Source organism: Camelus dromedarius, chromosome 31 (genome assembly GCF_036321535.1).
Source record: "Camelus dromedarius isolate mCamDro1 chromosome 31, mCamDro1.pat, whole genome shotgun sequence".
Classification (NCBI taxonomy): domain Eukaryota; kingdom Metazoa; phylum Chordata; class Mammalia; order Artiodactyla; family Camelidae; genus Camelus; species Camelus dromedarius.
The window spans coordinates 21249163-21276723 of NC_087466.1; the positions used below are offsets into that span (position 1 = coordinate 21249163).

The 27561-nt window shown below is 48.8% G+C and overlaps 1 protein-coding gene across 1 annotated transcript in view; it reads left to right on the forward strand.

The window, feature by feature from the left end:
* Positions 1–27561, forward strand: part of TMEM132B (transmembrane protein 132B) — a 294781-nt gene that overhangs the window by 255130 nt on the left and 12090 nt on the right. The window contains exon 5 of the mRNA XM_031442489.2: positions 6734–6877. Coding sequence (XP_031298349.1) covers positions 6734–6877 — 144 coding nt within the window. The remainder of the gene's footprint in view (positions 1–6733; positions 6878–27561) is intronic.

The following is a 27561-nucleotide window of genomic DNA, read 5'->3' on the forward strand; positions in this document are numbered from 1 at the left end:
GATATTTTGTAGTGTTCTGTATAAAGTTCTTGCACTTCTTTGGTTAAATTTATTTTTAATTAATTTATTTAATAATTTTGATGCACTAGTACAAAGAATTTTCTTAATTTTATTTTTGTATTCTTCATTACTAGTTTATAGAACTACAACTCAAGTTTGTATTTTGAACTTGTATTCTGAACCTTGCTGAACACCTTTATAGTTTCTTTTGTGTGTGTGTGTATTCCTTGGATATCTATATACAAGATCAGGTGATCTGCAGAGAGAGAGAGAGAGAGTTTTACTTCTTTCCAATCTCTGTTTCTTTTATTTAATTGTCTTCCCTAATTATCCTGGGTATAGCCTCTAGTACAATGTTGAGTAGAAGTGGAAAGAGCCATCTTTGTCTTGTTCCTTGTTTCTTAGGGAGAAAGCTTTCAATCTTTCACCATTAAGTATGATCTTTGCTGTTGAAGAAGTTCCCATCTGTTGCTGGTTTGTTGAGTGTTTTGTCATAAAAGGGTATTGAATTTTGTCAAATGCTTTTCCCACATGTCTTGAGGTGATGATGTGTTTTTGACCTTTATTCTATAGTTATGGTATATCATATCACATTGGTTGCTTTTCATGTGTTGAACCAACCTTGCATTCCTGGGATAAAACCCCCTTGTCATGGTGTTTAATCCTTTTCTGAGTGTTGCTGGAGATGCTTTGCTGGAGGATTTTTGCATCTACATTTATTATTGGTCTGTAGTTTTCTTTCCTTATGATGTATTTGTTTATGTTTGTTATTAGGGTAATACTGGCCTCGTATAATAAATTGGAGACTATTTCCTCTTCTGATTTTTGGAAGAATTTCTGAAAATTGGAGACAACTTTTCTTTAAGCATTTTTTTGGACTTTACCAATGAGGTCGTCTGGTACCGGAATTTTCTTTGTGGTAATGTTTGATGTTTAGTTCAATCTCTTTATCTGCTATAGGTCTACTTTAATTTGAATTTCACCTTGAGTCAGTTTTGGTAGTTTGTGTCTTTCGAGGAATTTTTTCTTCTGCATCTAAGTCACCTAGTTTTTAGCAATACTATTGCTCTGGTATTCCTCTATAATTTTTCTTTCCTGTAAGCTTGGTCCCCTCTTTCATTCCTGATTTTAGAAACCTGAATTCTCTCTGTCTCTCTTCAGTCTAACTAAAGCTTTGTCCACTTTTAAATCTTTCCAAATAACTTACTTTTGCTTTGTTTTTATTGATTATTTTGTTTTCTATTCCTTATGTCATTTATTTCTACTCTATTCTTTTCTTATTTCTGCTGTTTGGGGTTTAGTTTGCTTTTTTTTTTCTAGTCTTTGGAGGTGGAAGCCTAGGTTATTGATTTGAGATATTTCTTCTTTTATAATATAGGACTTTACGGCCATAAATTTCTCTTTAAGTAAGCCTTTCTCTGCATCTTATAAGTTTTGGTATGTTGTGTTTTTGTTTTCACTCATCTCAAAGCATTTTTCTAACTTCTCTTGTGATTCCTCCTCTGAACCATTGGTTGTTTAAAAGGATGCTTTTACATTTTCAGATGTTTGTGAAAATTTCCTCCTCTTATCCTTTCCTGCTTTCATTCCATTCTTACTGGAGAACGTACTAGTGAATTTTCCATTTTGGTTATTGTATTTTTCAACCAATTTCCATTTGGTTCTTTTTTTAATCATAATTATTTATAATTTATAGCTCTTTATTGGTATTCTCCCTTTGGGGAAACATATTTCTCATACTTTGCTTTAGTTCTTTAGACAGGTATTTTGTTGGTTCTTTGTATTTGATACAGCTGACGGAAAATCTTTGTCTGGCAAGTCCAACATCTGGGCTTCTTCAAGGACCATTTCTATTGATAGCTATTTGTCCTGTGACTAGACCATGATTTTTTGTTTTCTTGCATATCTCCTGAATTTTTTTTTTGTTGAAAAATGAACATTTAAAATAATATAATGTAACAACTCTGAAAATTAGATTATCTCCCTTTCCCTGTGTTTTTTTTTTTAAATTTTGTTTATTGTTTGCAGTAGTATTGGTAGTAGTTTGTTTACTGGCTTTTGTGAACCAGTTCTGTAAAGTCTCTATTCTTTGCTGTGTGTGGGCACTGAAGTCTCAGCCAACAGTGAACAGAGATTTCCTTAGGCATCTGGAATCAGTGTGTCTCAGTATTTACCAAGGGCCTCTGTGTGTGTTGGGACATGCTTTCAATCCTTAACCAGGCATTAGACAGCTCCGCCTTGGCATTCACTTCTTGCTTCCATAGAATCTCAAGGTCAACCAGAGGTGAGAGCTTAGAGCCTTCTCAGTCTTCGTTGAGTATGAACACATCCTGGTCATGCACACAACCCTAAGTATACTCATGGTCTTACAGATCCCGCAGAATATATATTAGCCTTTCAAAGCCCCTCTGGATGTTCCATTCCTCATCTTTTCTTATTAAGCTTTTTGATTATTCTGTTGTTTGCCACAACTGTTATTCACTGCCTCCCGCAGCTAGCTATGAAGTTAACTACTTGCCTATAACTGCTTTAAACAAATACCTCTACTGGAAAAAGCCGTTCACACTGGGGTGAGTTCGGAGTCAGGTCAGATGCAGACAGTTGTGCAAGTGGGATCTTCCAGGGAAATACCAGACAAGTCAAATAATGGCAGTTCTTTGGGAATGAGGTTTTGAAAGATCTCCAGCCTTGCTCTGCTCTCTCCAGCGGCTTTCAGATTGTGTTTTTTCTGTGAATGCTGGCTGTTATTTTTCAAAGCTCCTACTGAGCTGGAGGGTTGGGGATGGGAGTAAATCAAGTTAAAATGCCACACAATTCTCTGTTTTTAACCAAGGTTCAGCCATTTTTCTTCAATAATTGCTCTCCTGGTTGCACAAGCCTTTGTTTTATTTCCAGAGCTCTGAAAAAGTTGATTTTGACTCTTTTTTTTTTTTTGGCCAATTTTCTCATTGCTCTTACAGAGGAGAGAATTTTCAGGTATCCTTACTTTGCCATTTTCACGGATGCCACTTTAAGGTGGGACATTAGTGGAAACTCGTCTTCAGAAAGGAATATAAATATGCTTTCAAGACATAAAAACCTAGAGCTGGCACCAGTAGGAACAGAGAAAAAGACGTATTTTGATAGATGGTGAATTTTTAGCAGTCTCTGGCACAAGGGGGTGGTTTAAATGTAATATTTAACATGACAAATTGCTTTCTTATTGTGCCAGAGGCAGGTAGACACTGCCTTTGGGATTTTTGGAAAACATGGTTGCAAAAATCTTAGCCACACATGAACAAGCTAAAGAAGGAAACATGGTTGCAAATGTATCTGAAATAAAAGCAGCAAACTCAGATCGACTGTGATTTGTTGTTATGAAAAATAAAATCACCTCCCTTGAAACTCCATTTGGGAAAAATTATTATAGTGTCTTCTTTAGAGGCTGTGAGCTTCCCCAGGGGAGACTGATGTTTATTTTCATCTTTTCTCTCTCCCTAGAGCGCTGTGTGTTGCCTGATCTCACGTGTATTAGTCCAGACTTTCAGCTGCAAGTGACAAAAATCCAATTAAATCTGGCTTAAGTAGAACAGTTTACTTTATGTATCTAAATTTCCAAAGATAACAGACACAGATGTAACTGGACTCAGGAACCCAGAAATCTTTCCCAGGAATTTGTCTGTCTCCTGTCATCTCTGATTTCCTTGGAGATTCACTTGAATCAGTCTTTGGGGACGTGGGGCTAGAAGCACCTTGCTGGGCCACAGTGGGTTCATCTGCCCGTTTGCAAAGCCTGACTTGGTGGCCTGGGTCGGCACCATCCAAGCTACGCTCATTGACAGCAGAGCAGGATGATACCCAAAGGAAACATTGTTCAAAAAAGGAAGGATGGATGGATGTTCGGTGTCAATGGATGAGCATCAGGCAAAATTAATGCCCGCCCATTACATACAGAAAACGCCCACACTGGTCTTTTTCAATTATATTATGAGTTGAATTTAGTGATTTGTTCTATATCCATGATACAGTCTCTGTTCTTTGTACACATGCTGATTATTCACACATCTACACCACCATCCCACCTTTGGTGAGTTCTCACCTCCACGTCTGCTCTACTCCCTGCCCTTTCTGTACATCTTAGACGTAAATGTACATGTATTGCATCTCCCTGGTGAGGGTGGGGTACTCAGGACCGTGGGCTGTAGTTATATGCTTTTGGACATACCTCCTGGACATTCCATCCAGAGGAAAGGAAATATGTAAAAAAAAAAATAATGTTGCAATATGTAAATTGCAACAACTTGTTTTTTCATCTTTCTTAGATTGGGTTGTTTTCAAATATTCATTACAAAGTTTATGTTTCCTATTGCAGCTTTAATATCAACGAAAAACAAATAACCTATAAACTGGGAATAATACTAGTAACCTTGGGCGGGTTGTTGAGAAAACTGAATGCGTAATTAACTACATGTAATGTACTTAGAATGCTACTAATTATTGTTGTTTTATTATTATTATTATTACCATTAGTTGACTGCATCTCTTACCCTTTTCCTGGTTTTGGGTGGAGAATGAGGGGCTGATTTGGAAAACTGTGGGACCTGCTTAGTGCTCAAGGTGAGACTAGGAGCTCCAAGTGTGAAAGAAACGCTTGAATAATGGTTTGTTTGGTCCATTCTGGTGGAGCCGATTGTTGAGTGTTTGGTGAATCTCACTGCTGAGCCGGTGCCGCCTGGTGTCCACCAACTTCTCCAGTTGACTTTTTCTCTTCAGACACTTTTTCTCTTCCACTGGAGTCCCTTTGTGACCTTACCTAGTGGTTCTTTAATTCATTCACGGAGCAAATCTTTTACAGCCGCCACTGTAATAGCTGTATTTCTTGAGTTCTTGTGACTCATTATGTGCCAGGTCTGTTCTAAATGGTGCATAGATTGACCCATTAAATCTTCATAGGGTCACCGCACAGTAGGCATTTTTATTATCCCTGTATTTCAGGGAACCCTGGCACACGGGGAAGGAACTTGTGGCAGATGCTATTAACGGATCATAAAAAGCCACTTACTAACCCCTGCTCCGCTGCCAGCTCCACTGTAGAAGGCCACCTCCTCAGCATCCTTTTTTGCAGGTGGCCGTGTGACAAGCTTTAGACTTCTTGATGAAGAGGAGCCGATTCAGCAGGGCACTCCTTCCCCCTCAGCCTTCTCCCTGCTTAGAGAGTGGATGGAGATGGCTGGTGTGATGGATGCCATCTTGCTACCTTGAGGGAGTGGCCAACAGAGCTGCAGAGGAGTAGCCCTCACCTGACTGAGTCACTGGACCAGAGCCAGCACATGCATTCCTCCAGACTCCTGGCTATGAGAGAAGCTTGTAAACCCGTGTTGCGTTATTCCACTTGAGTCAGAGTTTCTGTAATTGCAAATCCATATGATCCTTACTGAATCGGAGGCTGAGCCAGTTTCCGACCCAGTCCAGTCCCAGAGCCCATGCCTGGGACCTCATGCACTGCTTCTCACGTGCCAGATACCCTCCTAGGCCCTCTGGGTGCATGGAGGTCAGAACCACGATGGCTCAGACCCTTGGGGAGTTTACAATTTAATGAGTAGCCAGAGATTAAAACGAAAACACAAAATAAATAGTGACCATTTGTGGTCATTACCAGGCAGGACATACCAGGTGCAATGCGAGAGAACAAGTCAGTGCTCACTGCACATGTGGGCAGGCAGGAAAGTCCTGTGTCTCCGAAGACGTGGACATCCATGCTGGGTTCCGAAGGGTGGAAGGGACAGGGAGGCGTGTCTTGGGTAGAGAGCTCCGCGTGTGTTAGAGCAGAAGGCGCACATGAGATTCACTGTGGGAAGAACAGAAAACACCTCTTGAGGCTTGTCTGTGGTGAGGGACAGTGGGCAGGCGGCAGGAAGGAGCTAGAGCGGTGGGTGAGGGTGAGCTCCCTCCACGGGGGTGAGTTTGGACTTCATCTCAAGAACAGTAGGGTGTTTGCGAAGAGTTTAATCTAGGAGAGAAGTCATCTGAATTAAGTTGAAATAAAAAAAATTACCTCCGACTGCTGTGAAGAGAGTGGACGCAGGGAGGTCAGTGAGGTCATTGTTGGCCAGGTGGGAGGACGCTCCCTCGCGGAGGGACTGGTCCTGGGGATGGCAAGTGTTTGGCAGATGGGAGCTCAGTCAGGAAGACAGAACCTCAGGAATTCTGAGAGGTCGGCAGAGGAGGGGCGAAATTAACAACACGTCAGTCTAACGTGCCCTGGGCTTGGCGGGAGGTCTCCGGAGTGTTCAGGGGAAGAGGGTGCCGGTGGTCAGCTCAGGGGTGCGAGGTGTATAGTCTGCAGCTGGGTCTCCTCGGTGCTGTGTGCGGCTGTCTTTCCTAATTTGAAAATTAAGCGAAGGGCCTGAAAACAGGCCGTTGTTTGCCACGTGAACCTCGAGTTGAGATCTGGCAAATATCGAAAAGAACTCTTGGGCTGCGTGTGAGGCGTGTCTGTAGGACACAGCTCCTCAAACTGCAGAACGAGAACTGGGGTCGGAGGCGCCCGACGGCGAGGCCCCCCCGGGGCTCCGGGCTGAGGTCGGAGGCGCCCGAGGGCGAGGCCCCAGGGGCTCCGGGCTGAGGTCGGAGGCGCCCGAGGGCGAGGCCCCCCCAGGGGTTCCGGGCTGAGGTCGGAGGCGGCCCGACGGCGAGGCCCCCGGGGCTCCGGCCGCGCCCGGGGCTCACGCGCGCCCCCTTCTCCCCCGCGCAGGACGCGGAGCTGCTGAACACGGCCATCCTCACCGGAAAAGCGGTCTCGGTGCCCGTGAAGGTGGTGGCGGTGCAGGAGGACGGCGCCGTGGTGGACGTGTCGGAGGCTGTGGAGTGCAGGTCCGCGGACGAAGACGTCGTCAAGGTACCGCGGGCTGGACGCCCAGACCCCCGCGCCCGGGCCGCTCCTGCCCCTTCCTCCGCCGTCCCGGGCGTGTTCCGGGCGTCCCGGGGCCCGAGGGGCGGAGGCGGGAGGACCCCGGGGAGTGAGTGCGCGGTGGTGGTGGTGGTGGTGGTGGGGCTCTCCGGGGATCAGAGGAGGCTGCTCGCCGCTGCTTCCCTCCCCGGGATGGGGACCCCGCCTCAGTCTCGAGCAGAAGTCACCCTGGTCTCCTCCTTTGGCGCAGCGGACAGTACTTCCCCAGTCTTAGCAATCTACATGCCAACTTCCCGTGCCAAGTAGTGTAGCTTACTCAGTACATTTTCTTTAAATGCCTCACTTTTTCAACCTTAAATACTAATTTAGTCTCATTAGGAGACAATAAGATCCATGAGCTTGGTGTACTAATCTTTCTTTTTTTCTTTTACTGAGATACAGTCAATTTACAATTTCGTGTTAGTCTCTGATGCACAGCATGCTGATTTAGTTATACACATACATGTATATTTTCTTTTTCATCTTCTTTTTCGGTATAGGTTACTACAGGATATTGGATAGAGTTCCCTGTGCTAGACAGTAGGACCTGATTGTTTATCTTGTTTTATTTTGTTTGAGGGGGGTAATTAGATTTGTTTGTTTGTTTGTTTACTAATGGAGATGCTGGGGATTGAACTCAGGACCTTGTGCGTGCTAAGCAAGCAGCCTACCACCGAGCTATACCCTCCCCCTTGTTTATCTATTTTATGTATAGTAGTTAGCACAATTTTTCTGGATATACATTAAAATAAATGCCTATCAAAATTTTTAAAAGTTCATCCGTGTATCCCCTAACATCACACGTGTAACAGTGGGACACAGCTCACCCTTTGGGAAATCTGGTCAGGGGACATTTCTCCTGTGTTCTTTGTTCTAATTAGCTGGATTTATGACTCTAAATTCAGCCAGGAACCAGCCCATGAATTTTTTTCTTTTTTCGAAGTGTTCTTTGCAGGGGTCTGTTTGAATCACCGAATTTAGAATTTCTGACTATTTTTTTCTTGGCAGAGAACTCAGAGAGAAAGGACAGAAATCTTCAGAACTACCCTTTCTCCTTTACGTTGCTAGGAGAGCCCCCAGGTCCTCTTCATTCATTAGACAACACAACACAGTAACCCAACACAGCACAAAACCACAACAACGCTGAGGTCCGGCCGGCCGTCCTTACGATCGGCCGGCTCCTGTTCAGAGGTTAAGTGAAACGTGGGCCCCAGCTGAAGGACTCTGTGGTGGACAGAAGGGGCCGCCGTGTCTCCCCCGGGGTGGAGAAGATCTGGGAGGGGCTGCCTCCTTCTTGCTGTGGCCTGCAGGGGGCTGTGCCTGCAGGGGGCTGTGCCTGCAGCCAGAGGTGGTTTTGTTAGGGAAGAGTTGATGTGTCTGTGAGGCCTAATTAAAGAAAGAAATGAGTCCTCAGGAACCCAGATTCGGTGCAGCCTGCCTCCTGGGCTGGGGGTGCCCGTTCTCCCCCTGGAGACAGCAGGTGGACGAGCTTCAGATACACACGGCCTTGCCCCGGGGCTCCGAGCAGGCCTTGTGCTCGGTGGGCAGGTTTGATGAAACAAGTCCAATGCCTTCTGCATTCTGAGCCTGGAAAGATCAGAGCCAAGTCATCCAAACTCATCTGCACAGAATGAAAAATATTGATCCATTGCCCTTGGTTGCCTTTGACAATGCACGTTCTGCATCACCCCTGTACAGGCGGCATCCGTGCGCTGATGCTGTCATGGGCTCACACAGGTGGCCCCCCTCTGCATTTCCCTCAGCCTGTTCCCTCCTGGGAGCCTGGTGTGGAGTACTCCCCCAGGGTGGGGTCCCCACTCCCCTGCCCTGGAGGGCTCTGCCCTGCAGAGGCGAGTCTGCACTCCTGAATTCCACTGTTGCCTTATACTTGGTTGTCTCCCCTCCCCAAAATAGACCAAAAAATCCTCTGCCCAGCCTGATAGAGAAATTGCTTTGGAAGACAGTCATTTTTTGGCTCAGCTGTCACTTTTGTGGCCGCTTGAAGATGGGGCTTTCTTCTAGCAAATTACAGCCTGATCTTTAGAGGAACAAACCAGAGCACGCGGGTCTCCAAGCTCAGAGATGCTTAAGACTTTTTGAGGGGAGTCTCCCCCCGGGCTCTGCAAATCCTGGGGCCTGGGTCAGCTGGAGGGGATTCATGAAATGGCTGTGATGGATGCAGCACAGCTTTCATGCTAATATCTGTTGTAATTTTTGCCACAGCTCTAAGACGTAGGGCGTCGTCTGCGGAGCTGCGTGCTGGCCCCAGCAGCCTCCCATGGGCATCCCAAATAGGTGGACGGTCCTCAGCACCCCGGGGAGAGCCCCTCCTTGGTCTGTGGAGCTGTCACCCAGGCACCGCTTCATGGGGCAGAAAGCTCTGTGTGGCTTTCTGGCAGGGTCAGGGAGGGTCTGGCAGGGTTACTCAACGATGTTCATGCGATGGAAGTTCTGAGTGTGTAGGTAAGGGAGAGAGCATAGATTTAGGAAGGTGTAAATTGTGGCGATACACCAATTGGCGCCTCTGATTTGGGACTGCATGACTTTGGCGGGACTGGATCTGAGGACACAAATGATTTGGAGAGGCTGGGACCTTGGCAGGGTTAGGAGGGATAAATTTCTCATCTTAAGTCCACAGCTACTTCTATGTTAAAAAAAGCACAAGTAGAAGATGCATATTAATTGTGTGTGCGTGTGTGCGTGCGTGTGTGTGCACAAGAAACCTCGGCAGTTTGTTCACAGTGAGATCTAATGGACCAACTTTCTTTTTATTGAAGTATAGTTGATTTACAATATTATATTAGTCTCAGGTGTACAGCAGATTGATTCAGTATTTTTACAGATTATCTGCCACTAAAAGTTATTATAAGATAATGGCTATGATTCCCCCGGAACCACCTGTTATAAGAGGCTGACACAGCTTGATATGGCTTCTGTTGGTATTAATGGATGTTGTCATAGAGGTCACATGCAGGCAGAATGCAGACTACATCTGGTTCGGAGAGGTGTGTGTGTATGTGTGTGTCTGTGCAAGTGTGCGTGTGTGTGTTTGTTTAATTTGCTGCTGTCCTGTTAAAATTGGCAAATCACATGGAAATCTGGATTTCCAGCTTCTTATAAAATTCACAGGGTCACGTGGCTCTCGCCCACATTGCTTCCTGTGACTGGAGGACGCCCCTGTGCATGAGGCCTGTGCCCTCCCGGTCACCGCGGTCTCCACCGCTCCCTCTCGTCTCCCACGTGGGGGCTAGGGGACACTTGTGACTCCTTGTCACACTTGTGCTGCTGGTTCTCTGATGGCAGATTTCAGAGGAAAGTGAGCTGTTTCTCCTGTATACGTCACAGAGGGTAGATCTCCCTTGTGACTCTGATGGAGCATGCTGTGTCTTTCTGGGCATAAGAGGGATGCTGGAGATTGGGTTGTGTTCTGTCAGAGACGGTCTGGGGGGCTGCGGGCCCTTGAAATCAAACCACAGGAGCAGTGATGGAAGCAAGTGTGAGTGCTTAGCCTGCGGATGAGAAGAAAGGACCCAGGGAGAGGTGACGAGGGAGGGAGACGTGACAGCTCCTTTCAAGTCTTTCAAGAGCCATCCTCTGGAACACGGAGCAGACTGGCGCTATTTAGAGTCCAACAGGGAACGACGCTCGCTCAATACAAAGAAAAATAATGCAGAGGGAGTAAGTTTGGGGGTGAGCTTTCGGGCAGCAGTTATCAGTTCAAATCCCGGCTCCACCTCCCTCGCTGTTTGACCTTGGACAAATTACTCAACGCCTCTGAGCCCAGCGGCCTCATCTGCAAAATGAGGGTGACAATGAGCCAGTGGAAATGCACCTTCTGTAGGGACTGGTTCTTAAAGTGTATAAGGCAGAACTCTCAATAATCACAGAAATCTTTGAAGATCCTTTAGGGACTCCCTGGGTTCAAAAAGTTCAAAAGATAGTTGATATTAAAAGAAAAAAATTCTTCTTACATTTGAGCGGTGGCCAAATTTCTGGGGCATTAGAGGGCAAGGTTTAATTTTATGGGAATGTTGAGGGGAGTCTAGATAAGCTATTTGGAAGAGCTGAAAATAAGATACATTTCCCTGTTTTTTTTAATTCTTTTATGTCTTCTGAAGGAAGTGTTATCAGATGGCAATTTTAAGTTATTCTAAGCACATACAATTGAATTACTGTTTGTGAAATCTGTGTATGATAAAATCCCAACATGGAGCTTTGGGGGTGATTAAATAAATGTTTTTATCAAAAGGGAGTCATGATGTTTGATCTGTGATGTATCAGTAAATGTCACATTGGTATCGCTCCCCCTACATCCATCTATTTATATATCAACATCCTTATTCATGTCTGTATATTTTAACCTTACTGGATTGCAAGGCCTACAGTATCTGACTTTGTTTTAATAACTCTTCTGTCCCAAGTCCTAAGCAGTGTCTGGAACCCAGTAGGGGCTCAGTAAATATTTGTTGGATATTTTAACGAATGAACAAACAAGCTAGAGCTCCTCTGAGATTGAACAAGGTGTTCCTAGGACTTACCAGAATATCTCCAGTGAACTTCCTGAATTTGGAAATCTTGAAAGAGACTTGGAAGGTCTTCTGTAGTCAAAGGGACTTGTCATTGGTGGGGACTTGGACCGGATCCTGTGATCCAAGCCTTCTTCTGCTCTTACGGGGAGGTTTTTATTCCACAAATACTTACTAATTGTCAACTTGGCAGCCACAAAGGCCGAGTGCATATGAATTCTGTCTTTAGGCGCTGAGCAAATGCGTATTCATAGCGAACATTTGTCGAAAACTTATTAAGCAACAGGTAGTACTTAACTGTATTATCATAATAAGGACATTCGAAATACTAACCAGTGTCTTCTTCACAACAAGCCTGTAAGGGAGGTAATACAGCTGTTCCAAGTTTATACGTGAGGAAACAGCACGCAGACGGGTGAAGTCACCCTCGAGCAGTGGACGCAGGGGTCAGAGTTCCCACCCCGGCAGGCTGGCTCCCAGCCGCGACTGGTGTGTGTCTTGAATTTGTCACCCTCTGAGGTTGTCTGGGCCACGGGGAGCACCCTGGTGAGCTAGTAGCAAAGTGTCACCTCTGGGGCTTTCCCGTCAGGGAGTCAGTTGATGGCAGACTTTTTCTGCATTTGCAAAAGACTTTTGTTTTCATCCTCATCGCCCGGAAGGCATGGGTTTCAGTTTCCACTTGCTGCTCTAACAAATGAACGTGAGCTTAGCAGCTGACGACAAGGCACGTTTGTTATCTTCTAGTGCCCCAGGCCAGGAGTCTGAAGTGGGTTGTCAGGGCTGTGTTGCTCCTAGGGGGTCCAGGGGAGAATCTGTTTCTTTGCCTTTTCCAGCTTCTGCATTTCTCAGCTGTGGCCCTTCCTCCATCAGCAAAGTCAGCATCGTAGTATCTTCAAATCTCTCCTTCTCTCTCCGACCTCTAGTTCCGCCATCACTTCTGTTTCTCTGACTCTGACCCTTGGCCTCACCTGGATATCCCAGGCTGATCCTTTCATCTCAAGACCCTTATCTCAAGTGCATCTACGGAGTCCCTCGTCACACATATTTGGTTTCTTAGAGCTGCCACAGTAAGTCCCTACAAATTCAGTGGCTTAATGTTTTTTATTTTTTTTAATTGGAGGTGCTGGGGGTTGAACCCAGGACCCCTTGCATGCTAAGCACGCGCGCTACCGCTGAGCCATGCCCTCCCCGCAAATGGCTTAAAACAATGGGAATGTATTCCCTCACCGATCTGGAGGCCAGAAGTCTGCAGTCAACTTGTTTCTGCAGGGCTGCACTCCCTTCAGGAGCCCTCGGGGTGGTGTCTCCTGGCCTCTTCCAGCTTGCGGTGGCTCCGAGTGTTTCCCGGCTTGTGGCCGCGTCCCTCCGGTCTCTGCCTCCATCTCCATGTGGTCTTGAGTCTCTGTGCAGCCTTATGCTCCTATAAGGGCCCTTGTCACTGGATTTGGGGGCCACTCCATTTCAGAATGGCCTCGTCTCAAGAATGTTAATTACAATCTGCAAAGACCCCGTTTCCAAGTAAGGTTACATTCACCGGTACCGGGGGCTAGAACTTGGATATATTATCTGGGGGCCATAATTCCACCCGCAGCACCATGGAAAGTGACATATTCAGGGGTTCTGGGCATGAGGATCTCGACACCCTTGTGGGGGGTCTTTAAGCTTCCAGCAACAACACACTCTCTTTTCTCTGCTACGTTTCTTTAAAGGTTTTCAGAGGAAGGAAGAAAAAGGCTATTTCCGTGTTGTAATTATGGTTTAATCTTCGAACGCCTATCTCCCTGACTAAGTGAAGGCCTCCTGTTTTTATGTGTCGGTAACTGCATTGTTTGTCGGTGAGCTGTGGTCTCCAGCAACGCAGAGGCCGGCACACGTCATCGGCAGGGCACGAGCTCGCTCGCACTTGGAGCGAAATAAATGTAGACTCACACTGAGCTTGAAGGCGGCGCCCTCCAACTTTCAGCTGCAATAATTAAGCTTCCAGCCTTCTGGTAGCAGCTGGACTTGCAATAATGAGATGCTAAAGGCCTCATAAAAGAATATTAACATTTTAAAGCCTTCTCTGCCCCAGGGAAGGTCCTGATTTTCAGGCTTGGTCCGTGAAGGTCAAGGGTAGACAGTGCACATTCTGTCAGAAGACACATCAGGTTTTCTGCTGCTTGCAGTGTATGGGGAGCTGGTCACTAACCGGAGCCCGATGTCACCTCTGGAGGACACCAGCAGCTTTGATGGGGCAGCTGCATTTCCTGCTGAAGGCTGTGTGCCCCAGTTTTCCTTGAGTGGTTGGGTTTATAGAGGGGATAAGGTGGAAGGTGGCTGTGTCCTGAACGTGGTCCTTAGAAGAGGCATGTTTGAGCTGAGGTCATTGAGCAAGAGATGTCACTATTCAGGTGGAGGGGACCGGGCAGGTGTGGCGGGAAGTGGGATCTGACAGGCCCACAAGGAACTCCTGCATCGGGGAGCTTTGTTTCGTTTTGGTTGCAAGTAATAGCAACGCAAACCCAACTGCCTTAAGCCAAAGCAGGGGAAATGTGCAACTAAAAGAGCCAGGGTGACTTCAGGCAAAGCTGGATCCAGGGGCGCTCCTGGACTTGTTTTCTCTCCGTCTCTGATCTCTGCCTTCATCTCGTGTGGTTTTGCGCATCTTTTCCCCGTGCTTGTGCTGTTTCCTGTCCTCCCTCCCTCCCCGGCTCTCTGCACCCGGAGGAACCCCAGTTGTCCTCTGGACTCAGCTCAGGGGCCCCTGCTCTGTGCAGACACCTCCTTCCTGCCGCTCTGCACCCCCTCAGGGGTCCGGGGCTCAGAGCGTTGTGTGTCCCCACGCTGGCGGCAGGTTTGCCCCTTAAGGACAGGTCCGGGCCTCCCTTCTCCTCCTGTCCTCAGGGTCTGTTGGAAGGAGCAGTAAGAACAGCCGCACACACGGCGACACCAGGCCAGGCTCTGCTCCACTTGCTTTAAACACCGCAGCACCCAGCCCGCCCAGCGCCCCTGCACAGCGGGCACCAGCATTATCCCCATTTTACAGCCCGGGAAGCTGAGGCCCCGAGGGGTTTAAGTGTCTGGACTTGGTGAGTTTTGAATTAACATTAGTCCACTGCGTGTCCGAATTCATAGGACAAACAGCCCCTTCCTGTTTCGTCTCTCAGTTAAGGACAGATGTTTCCAAAAATCCAGATTTTTGTGTCAGATTTTTGACTTTGCAATATTGGCAAGCCATCCAGTTGACAGAGATGTGGAGATGCGTTTCGCCCAGGGCTGTTAGTCTGACCTTCTCCGTCTGTCGTGCTCCGTAGGAGCAGGTAAACCTGACGTGAGGTGACCCAGTCACAGGCGAGGTGGCGTGAGGACCGGGGAGGCCCCACCGAGTTGATGAAGTCGGTTCAGAGCAGTCCGTCGGCACTGACGTGTCTCAGGAGGGCCCTGGTCGGCCGTGGGCCCCGCGGGCCCCCAGGGGACCGCTCACACGGGCCCTGATTTTACTGGAAGGAGACGGAGAGGAGTCCTGAGGAGGCTTACGCCCGTTTCCCTCTGTCTTGGCGACGCTTGGCAAACATTCCTGCAGAAAACAGTGACCTTCTGTTTCTGGGCGTGACCCTCTTCCCCTCGCCCCTCCCCGGGGGCCGGGCAGCTGAGGACACGCCGTCAGGCCGCGGGGACGTGGCTGCCCGGTCCGCCCTTCTCTCTGCAAGTGACGGGGCTTCCACTGTCCCGCCCTCAGTGGAGACGTGTCGCGTGTTTCCTGTTGGCCGGAGGGCGGGCACTGCCCCTTCCCCGTCCCCCAGCTCCCCTCAGCATCACTGCGGTGCCAGTGTTAACGCCATCCTTTGTCCCCCACCTTTAGCATCGCTAATTAAGAACGAACACAGTGGAGTTGTTTTTGCCTAAAGAGGAGAAATCTTGGAACGAGCCGGGTGTAGCCCTGCAACCCCCACCCCCGCCCCACCGGCCTCGGTCCCTCGGGAGGCAGAGCCCCGGGCTCCCTCCTGCCCGTCTCCGGCCGCCTCCCACCTGCTCCCCTCCGTGGCCCTGCTCAGGCCTCGGTCGGGGGTGTCCTGGAGACTCGGGTCTGTGACTGCGTGTCGGGCATCAGGCAGGGTCCGCTGCGGCCCCTGTGCCGGCGTCTCCTGGAGACACGTTTATTTTGTGTCCAGTGGGAGGGAAGAGGACCCTCATCGATGTTTTGGACCTTGGCTCACAATTTAAACTCCACACAGCTTTGATGGTGGACAGAAGATATCAGCTTCATATTCAAATTCACTGAGTTTCCCGAAGAAACTCAAATCATTTAGACAAACTGTAGAAGTTAATGGACCACTTAACTGCCAGCTCTAGACACAGGTATGGACGGATTTAGGTACAAAGGTAGGGCGTCAGGGCGGCTGCACCCTCCACCATTTTTCTTTGTAACGGCTTCACAGAGGTGCAACTGCCACACTGTCACCGGCACACATTTAAAGTAGAAATTTGATGTAGCAAGCTGTACACCACCCAAACCAAGATCGTGAGCCCATCCTTGACCCCAAAGCTTTCTTCACGCCTCTGGGTCCCCCTCCCTCCTGTCCCTCTGCTCTCGTCCCCAGGCAAGCAGTCATCTTCTCTCCGTCCCTGAAGAGTAACCTTCATCTTCCAGAGTTTTATAGAAATGGAACCCTGTGACGCGTGTGCTCTTCTTCTGTCTGGCTTCCTTTCATCCGGTGTGATGATTCTGCGGTTCCCCGCATTGTTCTGTGGAACGACATTTCATTCACTTTTCCTGTTACGCAGTATCCCGTGGTGCGGATTCGCCGCAGTGACGCGCCTGCTCGTGGGCCCTTGGGCTGTTTCTGATTTTTGGCTCTTACGGCTAACGCTGTTATCAACAGTCACCTACGTTTTTGCCTGCACACAGTGTTCATCTCTCTAGGGGCAGAAAAGCTGAGCCACATGGTGAGTGTGTGTTGAACTTTAAAAAAAAAAGTAATTAAAAACATTTTTTAAAGTTTAAATGTGTATTAAAAAAAAATTTTTTTTTAATGGAGGTGCTGGGGATTGAACCCAGGACCTCATGCCTGCTAAGCATGTGCTCTGCCTCTGAGCTTTTTAAGAAACTGCCCAACTGTTTTCTAAAGTGGGTGCACCTTTATACATCCCTGTCATCGGGGTTCCATCGGCGCCATGTCCTTGCCAGCACTCGGCTGGTATGGTCACCCTTTTTTAATTGTAGCCGTTCTGTTAGGCATGGACAGGTATGCCAGTTTGGTTTCAATTTGCCTTTCCCTGAAGTTGAATGATGGTAAACACCTTTCCACGTGCTCTTTGCCATCCACACATCCCTGGTGAGGTGGCTGTTCAGCTTTTTGCCCATTTTTTAATTGAGTGTTTTTTTTTTTTTTATGATGAGGTTTTGAGAGTTCTTTTGAGAGTTCTTTATCAGAAATGTGATTTGAAACTATTTTCTTCCAGTTTGTGGTTTGTCTTTCCATGCCCTGAAGCGCCTTCTGAAGAGCAGAAGTTTTTCACTTTGATGAGGTCTAATTTATCAAAGTTTTTTTTTTTTTTTTACAGATCATACTTTTGCTATTTTAGCCAAGAAACAATTGCCTAACCCAAGTTCAAAAGTTTTCTCATGTATCTTCTTCTAAAAGTTTTATGGTTTTTAGCTCTTACATTTAGGTCTATGATCCGTTCTGAGTTAATTTTTGTGTGTGGTGTGAGATAAAGGTCTAAATTTATCGCTTTGCCCGTGAATATCCAGTTTTCCCAGCACCATTTGTTGAAAAGACTGTGTTTCCCCCATTGAGTTTTCTTGGCATCCTTTTCAAACGTTAATTGACTGAAAGTGTGAGGGTTAGTTTCTGCATTCTCAGTTCTGTTCCAGTGATCTACGTGTCTCTCCTAAAACAGCACCACATCTCCTTGATTGCCAGAGCTTTGCTGTAAGTTTGTTACTGAGATGTGTGATTCCTCAAGCTTGGTTATTTTTTTTTCATTATAATTATTATTATTATTAATTTTTTGTGACAATTCTGGGTTAGCGTGTCAGTTTCTGCCAGAAAAACAGCTGAGTAGGTCCAAAGAGGGAGAAACCAGAGGTTGGGCATCGAACCAGGGCCAGTGCCTGGAAGACCAGAGCTTAAACAGTAAGTTTTAACATCTCCTAGAATGTCTGTCCTGGGGGGACAGGGGATTTTGTCACGGAAGAGGGGGAGGCTTTGGAGTTTGATGGACGTGGATTCCAATCCTGCCTGGGCCCCTACTCCCTGGGAGGGTCTTGGGAAATTAGCTTTTCAAAATGAGCCTCAGCGACTGACTTTGTATGTGAAAATAACAAGAATTTATTGAGCAACTATTGTGTGTGTTAGGCACCAGAGTGCTTCACACGTATCGAGTCGTGGAATGCTCCTAATGGCCCCACCAGCCCTGACTGTTTTAATCCACATTTTACCGATAAGATTGATGCACAGGACAGCTAGGTATTGTCGCCGAAATGAAGGTCGCCCAGTTGTAAGTGCCAGGGCTGGGCTTTGACCCCGGGCAGCCTGATTCTGAGTCTGGGCTCTGGGCCCCTCCTTTACAGAGAGCACCCCGCTTTCACAGTGACCCTGGCCCCACAGGAGTAGTCAGAGTGAAGTAAGATTTCAGGGGTACATTTCTCCTCCTCCCCGCGCCCCCGCCTTTGGGATTATCTGTACATTGGCTTATTTTAGCATCTCCTGAGATTAAGATTATCCTCCAAAGATAAAATGTATCTTCTCTTTCCCGTAAACGTTTCACGTACCTGGAGGGAAATTCAGTCATGTTAGAAACTGGTGAACGTTAAAAGAAATCCCACAAAGAAGAGCTAAACCTGACTACTTCTTCAGCCACGAGTTACTTAGATGAGAGATGCTGTGGTCGCAGGTGAGAGACGTCTTCTGAGAATCTCATCCATTTTCCCCCGAAGACGCATGAACAGCTTTATTGGTAAAGATCGCTAGGCTGATACGGACTTTCGGAAAGGGATGTTGCCTGTAGCAGCTGGTGGAAGTATAAATTCTGTCTCCGCTGAAAGCAATGGAACAAGATTTCTCCTGGAACGGATTACGGAGCCGCCTTTTAGACGAATGGGCTCCTAGCTCTTCCAATACAGTGCCAAGAGGGGTGGGCTTCCCGCGGTAAAGCAGCACTCACAGTCGCACACTCAGAGTGCCCGTGCTTTACCGATTGCGTCTTCTAATCTGCTCTGGGTTAACTTGCGGTGGGAACATTTCAGGTTTCACTTGAAATGCAACTAAGAGGAAAATCTCAGGCTTCAAAGCGCTTCTTTTGCCTTCCTCCCTGCAACGCTTGGATTAACCTTAAAGGGCCCCTTTCCGAATGTTTAAGATATTTCCGACCACTTCTAAAGCTCGGTTTAACAAGCCCTTTTTAAAAATTAAAGGCCTCAGCCCCAAGTGACTTCCCTAACAGAGTCATCTTTTAATGCTCTGGACAGCTGAGCAGTTTCCACCATCAAGGGTTCCAACCGTGCCACTCTCCAGGGAATGTGTCCAGAGAGATGAATTATTTATCAGTGAGTTCCTGACATCCCTTGTGTTGGACACGTAATGCATATTGGGGTGATGGGCCCAGCTACATGAAGAGCAGTCGGCGGCCATGTGCTGAGACCATCCGTGTGTCTGAAGGCCACTCGTGGGAACGGTGGGTTTCCACGTGTCTTTCTTGACAGCCTCCTCGAGGGACCAAGCAACACTGAGAATCTTGAAGGATTTTCCAGCTCCGACACCAGTGCTTGCACCATGGCTCGGGGTGGGACGGAACGCGCTGTGGTCCACGACATGGGGCAAAAGGATTTTGGTTTCTTAAATATGACATCAATAGTATGGAATGAACAGCACATGTGACTGGACCCCGCTCCGGAGCACCTGCCAGTCCAGGCATCACCAGTCGATCCCAGCACTCCCTCCTGCTCCAGCCCGGATTCCTTGTCCACCAGAGGTCCCTTCCAGTGCGAAGTGCTTTGCGTTGGCAAGTGAGCTGGGCCCATTTCCCCCTTCTGGTAGAGTCTGTGGGAAACTAGCAAACGTTGTAATAACAGTGGAAGAGCACGATGCTAATGAGGCCGTGGTATGGACCTCAAAGTTTGAGGTATTTTTGGGGGAAAAAACCCAAAACACAGCACTTCTGTGCTGAGGCACAGGCATCAAATCCTGCATATCAGGATGTTCTGAGGCCTAAAGTCATAAAATGACAGGCCTTGAGGCAAATCAGCCCCCAAGACGTGCTCTGTTTGGCCAGCCAAGTACTTTTAAAATGTATCCGGAGATGCCAACATTTGAAAATTAGCAGATTTCACCCGAACTCTGCATTTCCTGTTTCTCTTGCAACGTCAGACGCGCTCTGAACACAGCCCCGCCATGCCCACGTGGCAGCCGTGGGCTCGGGGAGTAGCAGCTGTCCCCTTTGAGCAGGGTCTGGGGTGCTTCCTCAGGTTTGCCACAGTCCCCAAGTTCCCTGTCATTCACAGGAGACCCCCCCCCCGCGTCATTTGTGTCACCTCCCTGGGCCCAAAGGGACTTGATCGTTGAGTCAACTCCCAGCAGCAGCTCCTGAAGCTCTGTCCCAGGCCAGTGGTGCTGAAAAAAAAAGAACTGTGTGAATTATCTGGGTAAACTGAATCCTATCACAAACATGTTAGATACATTAGCTGCATTAAGTGAGAGATATCAGAACAGTACATTAGACGCAATTATTTTGTTTGCTAACCCAGAGGTTTTTTTCACCAGGCAGAGTCATTTAATGTAAGAACTGCTATATGTTCCCTGTGGGGGCTACTTCTCAGGCCGTTCAGGCTGGAATTTTGACGTCCAGGGTTCCGATGAGCCCACGCCACGCTGGCAAGGACCCAGAGCTGGTCAAGGAAGGGGGTGGGTTCCAGGGGCTCCTTGCTGCGCCTCAGCCCTTCCGCTGTGACCGGCTCAGGCCGGCTGGGCTCTGGCTTGCCAATCCGCTGATCATTCCTGGGAAATCTTCACCGGGAGGGCGAGTTTGGACGCCCAGCCTTCTCTTGGCAGCACTGAGAGCATCTTGTCTCTGCCAGGTCCTCTCAGCGTGGGCCTTCCAGCCTCCCTCTTCTCTCCCTTCTGGTTTTGGAGGGGCTGGTGGTGAGGTCATCCTTTGCATTTTCTCTCTCCCCTTCCCCTGGAGTCTCAGGCAGAAAAGAACTCTCAGCTGCCGGTTTTTATATCTTGCGCTCACAATTCAGCGCATTCTTTGCTAGGAAAGTTTCTTTTCTCAGGGAAATTTTCAGAAGTACTTTCAAAATAAGTTTGGAAAACGCAAACCCTGCAGAGTTCTCTTTTCCCTGAGAATATGCTTATCCTGCCAAAATGCCTTTCTTTTATGTGCCTAATTTATGTGCAGACCCCTCGCACCTAAGCCTGTGACTTTAGCATCTGTGCCAGCGGAGCCTCATTAACAGCCCCCCTCTCCGCCAGGCTCAGAGCCTGCAGCCGGAGCCGGTGCGGGAAGCCGGGCGGCACCACATGCCAGGCTTCCACCAGAGAAACAGCCCTTAATCCCTCTGGGGCCCCGTCGGATGAATGCGAAACGCTTGGATCTTTTCCTAAACCAACAAGCAACGGTGGCGCTTTAAAAAAATCTCCCCATGTCGAGGGCTGAAAAGCTAAAGCGGAAACATTCCCCGGATAAGCGAGTGTGTGCTCCACTTTACGGCGGCCGGCATCCGGGGCCTCCTTTGCTCGGGTGGTTTTGGAAGCATTTGTCTGCAATGGTGGACTCCAACCTTGCTGAATGTGATTTGGACGGGGATGTTTCTCCTAGTGGAAAAGGGCCAGAATTTTGTTACATGTCCATGGAGGCGGCCCAAGAGGCGGGTGTGGCCATTGTCCGTGCTCTGCTCTGCGCCGGTTAATGAGCGGGAGACGAGGTCCAGTGGGGGGTGGTGTCTGCTGTGAAGGGATGTCCTGGGCATCTCAGATTCAGGTGAGCAGTAGCCCCTTCTCCTTCTCCTCCTTCCTCTTCCTCCTTCCTCCTCCCTCTTCCTTCTCCCTCCTCCCTCTTCCTCTTTCCTCCTCCTTCTTCCTCCTCCTCCTTCCTCCTTCTCTTTCCTCCTACTTCCTTCTCCCTCCTCCTTCCTCCTCCCTCTTCCTTCTCCCTCCTCCCTCTTCCTCTTTCCTCCTCCTCCTTCCTCCTCCTCTCCTCTTGCTTCTCCTCCTCCTCCTTCTCTTCCTCCTTCCTTCCTCCTCCTTCTCTTCCTTCCTCCTCCTTCTCTTCCTCCCTCCTCCTTCCTCCTCTTCCTTCCCAATGCTCTGTTAGTTTCTGGTGTTCAGCATTCAGTCACACACATATATATTCTTTGTCATTATAGGTTATTACAAGGTATTGAATACAGTTCCCTGTGCTCTACAGAAGGACCTTGTTGTTTATCTTTTATGCACAGTAATGTGTACCTGCTAATCCCAAACTCCTAATTTAGCCCTTCCCTCCCTTGCCCGCCCTGGAAACCGTAGTTTGTTTTCTGTGTCTGTGAATCTATTTCTGTTTTGTAAATAAGTTCATTTGTGCCATTTTGGGTACCCTCCGGTTTGCAGCTGCGCAATCTGAGCCCGGAGATGGGGAGAGGCTAATTCAGGCACGTTGAGGATAAGAGTTTGGATGAGGACGCGGGTTATGGAAGCTGCTGCTTCCAGCTCCCTCTCCCCAGACTTGAGGACTAATGCTCAAGCCAGTCTCTAAACTAACCCATACCTCACGTTTAACGACACGAAGCACATCAGTGGTGGCTGGGAGCCAGGGGCAGAGGGAGCGATGGACCAGAAAGGGACACAAGGATCTTTAGGGACGATGAGCGTGTCCTGTGTCTGAGTGTGGTCGTGGCTTCACGGTGTACAAACGCACCGTCCAACATCCAGCTGTGCCCTTCAAGTGGGTACGGTGCATTGGACATAAATGACACCTCCACGGGGTTCACAGAAAATCCCAGTGTGTGTATGTAGGTCCTGCCTTTCCCAGTCAGGCCCTCCTCTGTGGGCTGCATTGAGGGTGAACCACCCAGTGCTGGGAGCCCCCCGATTCAGAGGCCTGAGTGCGAATCCCTGCTCCGCCCTCACCGGCTGTGACCCCTGGACGAGCTGCCTCTCCGGAGCCTCAGTTTCCCCATCTGTAGTCTAGGGACAAAACTCTTGGCGAGCAGAGTATTTGGAAGACTTAATGGCTATTGTTCTATGTAAAGTTTTATAAACGATGCACTCAACACATGATCATTATTGTTCCTTTTTGTATTTCTTGGAGATGTAAAAACTCAAGGTAAAATAAATATTTTTTGTGTATCTACTGCTCCTCAGACACAACGCACTTGCAAATTTGGTGATAATTACAAAATCTTTGATTTGATGACAGTTGAATATGCAAGGTTTTTTCCTTTGCAGAGTTGCCTTTTGCCTGTCTCGATACAGAATTCAGCATCTGTTATGAATTCGTGATGAACACGCTTTGATTGTGTAGCTTTTTCCCTGTTACACAAATCTCTTCAGTCTTCGGAGACACACAGACACACACGACGTATAGTTATAAAATTAGGATTAGTGTGTCCTTATAACTTTAACGCCGTCATTTTCCACTAAATATTGTATCATGATTATTTTTCCCTTTTCTTAAATTTTATCTACATGTGTTCTGTGATTGATAGCGTTTCATTTGTCTGCACTGTTGTTATTGAGCTGGGCATTCAGTACAGAAAATGTTTTCATTATAAACGACACTGCAGAAGCCGCCTTTCATTTTTATTCACCTTAATAAACACCATTTACACTTAAACTGCTCTTACCAAGTTGTCAGGGAGCTAGGCTGCCGGCCATGGTCATTTTGATGTAGCTTTTTTTTTCTTTCTAATGCATTTCTCAAGGTGGGGGGGGGGGTCAGGAGGGAAGCCTTACGAAGCACGAAGCGTGGGAGCTTCCTGTCAGTGCAGACAGATCCATCAGCGGTGTGGCAGACTCGGGGGTCGGGCAGCAGTGGTACCCAGACTCAATTCTTGCTTCTTTCCTCCAGAGAAAATGAACCAAATGATGAATCTTACAAGATCCCCAAAGGAAACATGTTTCCATGGGGAGCCCCCTGTCTGCCTCTAATGCTCTCAAGTCATGTGGCTGCAGAAGTGTGATTTGACAGTAAAACCATTAACCTCTAAAGGCAGCCTCCCGCAGGTGCTCACAGATGAACATGGCATCTCCCATCTCCACGGTCCTGTCCTCAGCTCTTCTTATCTTAGGATTCACAGCAGTTGTTGTTCCATGATCCTTTGGGGGCTCAGAGAGCCCTGAAGGTAACGTTTTTATTTTTAATGGAGGTCCTGGGGGCTGAACCCAGGACCTCGTGCACCTTACGCATGCACTGAAGGTTTCCTCTGGACGAGTGGTGGGAGCCTGCCTCTGATCCTTACTTGGCAGTGCCCGCCTGTCCCCGCCCCCAACACGCAAGCCCTCACCGTGCGACATGGCTCAGAGATCTCAGTTCCTAGCCAAAAGGCCAGACTGGCCACTGGGACTCCAGATCGATGAGTCCTTTGACCTCAAACTTCCTTAGCATTTGGACTTTGTTTCTTCCAGTGCCTCCTCTCTTGATATCCTCAACGTGGTAGCCTTGTCTCAGCTGCCTCCTCCCCCTTCTCGCCCAGACAGAGTCTAACTGATACAGTGTAAGCCCTGCGATGTGAGCAATGTAACAGTGTAAGTCACATCCTGTCAATAACAAATGCCGTAAATACAGTGCACCTCGTCGCACACACGGTGTATCGGGTAGAGAACAGTGTGATATAGATGGAGAGGGAGCGGCTTCCAGGTTTAAATTAGAAAGGACTCACGCAGTCCCTTGAGGAGTGGCATTTGAGCCGAGTTCCTATATAAGTTATGCCACTTTTGGTGGCAAATAACAAAACGCCGTGCAACAAATTGGCTTTGACAACACAGAGAGGAAAACACCTGGTGAGAAGCTGGAAAGTCAGGTGGTCTCGGGTGGGCTGGTCACTGAGGATGTGGTTCCTTCCGTCTCCCTGTTCCTCCCTGCTCGCGGTGTCAGTTGGGTCGTTGGCCAGGCCCCTAGGGCTCCGAGATCGCTGCTCTAGCCCCTTCTGTCACCTCCAGAGTGACAGCATCCAGCAGGAGGGGGAGGCACACTCCTTGCGCAGCTCAGAGCCGGGAGACCCTTTCTGGAATCCCCAGGGGATGCCTGACACCTGATTTGCCACAGAATTGTGTCACGTGTCCGTCCCTAAGCCAGTCCCTGGCAAGGAGAAGGGGGTTCTAATCATGGTGAACAGGAACGAGGAAGATGTGTACATGGGTGTGTGGGGCAGAGGGGCCGGTGTGTGGCTGGGTGGTCAGCTGACGGCAGTACCTGCCTTGGACCTGGCCGACAAGCAGATCTCAGTCACGGGAAGATCGCGGTGAGGTCTCTGGATGGGGATAAGCTTAGGAGAGCTCAAGGGAGAGCAACCTGGGAGGAGGGAGCCTGTGCGGGGGGCAGGGCGGCGGTGCAAAAAAAATGAGCCTGGAGGAGGAGCCGGTCCAGGTCCTGGGGCCTCGTGAGCTGTGGCCGGGAGTTCGGACTTTGTCCCGTGTGCCGCGGGCAATCCCTGGAGGGCGCTGGCATGAGCAGGCAGCGGGGAGAGCCCTGGGCGCGGCATCAGCGGTCCTGGGGGCTGACCGGCATTGTCACACACACCGGTAAAGCCCCGGGCAAGTGGCACTCCCTTCCTCTGCACGGATTCAGGCCAGAGAAAATGAGGATCGTGACGCCTGCCCCACAGTTATTGTGGGAGCCACACATCAAGGAGGAGGAGGGCATTGCAGGCGGTGAGGTCCTGTACAAATTAGAGGTGCTTGCTGCGGTCGGTTCTCATTATTTACAGCCGTTCCGTTACAGAAAGCCACTGCAGACGCTGAACGGGCAAACACTGAGCCACTCCTTCTAGAGGAAGTAAACACACACACACACACACACACACACACACGTGCACACGTCTCATATAGATGATAATAACCCTGCAGGTTCAGGACGGCTGTGGTCTACACTGTAGGAGGTGGGATGGGGAAAGTTCTAGCAACGGGTGGTGCCCACCCGCGCCGGGAGATGGCGAGGGCAGAACGCCCCAGTGCACCCATCGCAGCGTTCTTGGCGGTAAGCAACCTGGTTCTCGTGACAAAGGTCTGCATGTGGCCACGGAGACCAGGGGTGTTCAGGGGTCTTACCGGATGTCTCCCAGGGCGGTGCTCTGGAAGGAAGGCAGGGTTTCTCTAGAGCGGGTCTCCCACCCCCTTCTACGTACCTAAGGGAGGGCGGTTGGGTTCGGCATTGCCTCAGCATCCCAGGATTTTAAAATAAGAACACGGTCCCCCATTCCATTTCCTGCTGTAGTTGAAAATCTCATTCCGATTGCCCTCTTTACAATCCTGGGCACAATAATGCAGGTTTACGTCCCTCAGACATGCCCTAAAAGACACGCTGACTTGCTTGGTTCATTGTTTTTTCCTTCCTTTATAAAGTGAAGCAGACGAAGAGAGGGATGGGTGAAGCCGATTCTTTTAGGCTCTGAAAAGTTACTGACGTGCCTGGTTTCAGCTCCCGCGGGGGTTTCGGCGGGGGAGACACATGAGCTGCCGCTTCGCGTGCAGCTTCGGGCACACTTGCTGCTCAGAGCAGTAGAGCCTGGAAGGCGGGGCACCTTGGACAGGGTGGGCAAGCGGGGCCCCAGATGGACTCAGCCTGGTGCACAGTGACCTTCCAGCACCCCTGTCGTTGCTCTGGGGCCCGGGCTTGTCGAGTCAGTGTCCCTGGGGCTTCAGCCCATCTTCCCATAAGCGGCCTTGGTTAATTATGCTGAAAGGTTCCCGAAGAGGGCGGTGACGCTGTGAGGTGGAAGTGACAAGGACCTGCGTCCGCGATGCCGGTGCAGGGGGACGTTCAAGCATCACATTAGTGACTCTCTCCCCGGTCTTTGATTTCACTCTGCAGTGAACCGGGTTCATCTTTTCCTTCTCATGGGAGCAGGTTCATCTTCGTGCCCTTCTGGGGTGGGGAGGGGACGTGGTGATAACTTGTCGCAAACCACACGGAGGTTTGGCCTTTGAGTTTGGGTGTTGGCACTGCTGGCAGCGCTCTGAGCCGTTCGTTGGCCTGGCCACGTCGAGAGGGCACTCAGACACGTGCGTCCGGGGCTTGGAGGGGAGGTCTGGGCTGCAGGCGAGGAAGAGAAGGTCACGAGCAAGTCCTCATTTGTGGCTTGGAAAACGGGCTGCCTGGTGGCACTCTGGGCGAGTTGGGGAATCCTGTATCCCCATGCGGCACCCCTAAAAGCAGCTGAGCCAGTTACATCAAATTGTTCCCCTCAGGTTCATCTGTAAAATGAGAAGTGTGGGGTCCTGGCAGTTTTGTGATGCTCTGCTGAATCGAGTGTTGGTTTTGTGTCTTCTGCACTGAGAGCGACCTTTGCCGCCTCCACCACCTCCCCACCCAGACACGTAAATGACATTCCCCTGAGGGCCTGGGAGAGAAAGTCATCAATTTTCTTTGCTTTTCCGGAAGATGTGAGATGAAATGGGGGCTTCGTGATCTAATACCTAACCTGCTGGTGCACGCACGTTAAAAGGGTGCCCCCACGTGCTGGGTCAACAGTCCATAACAAAATGCCACATCCTCACCTCCGTTCTGCAAAATTATAGAGTCACGGGGCAAAAATAATTATATCCACGTTTCTAGTGCATTTCATGAGAATCTTCCTACAAGGATTTTAATCTAGTGCCAAGCTCTCTAAACATCTCAAATAAAGTGCTGTCTTAGTAACACGTGGGTACCTTTTACGCGTCTTCAGATGAGGTGCAAGAGTGACATATGTTGCACCTGGGGTTTGATTAGTGGCGGTTCGAGTACGTAAAGAAGGTGGAGGGAAAGGGAAAAAAAAGCACAGAAAAGACAACAAAGGTTGTGTAACTCCATTAAATTATGTTTATGGTTTCACTTGTCAGTCTTTCGTAATACAAAGCGGTTTTCCCGGAGTCTGTTTATCAGTATTTGTCACTGATCAGTGCCTACAAATTGCCTTCTGTTCAAGTCATGCTCTCCTGGCTGTCC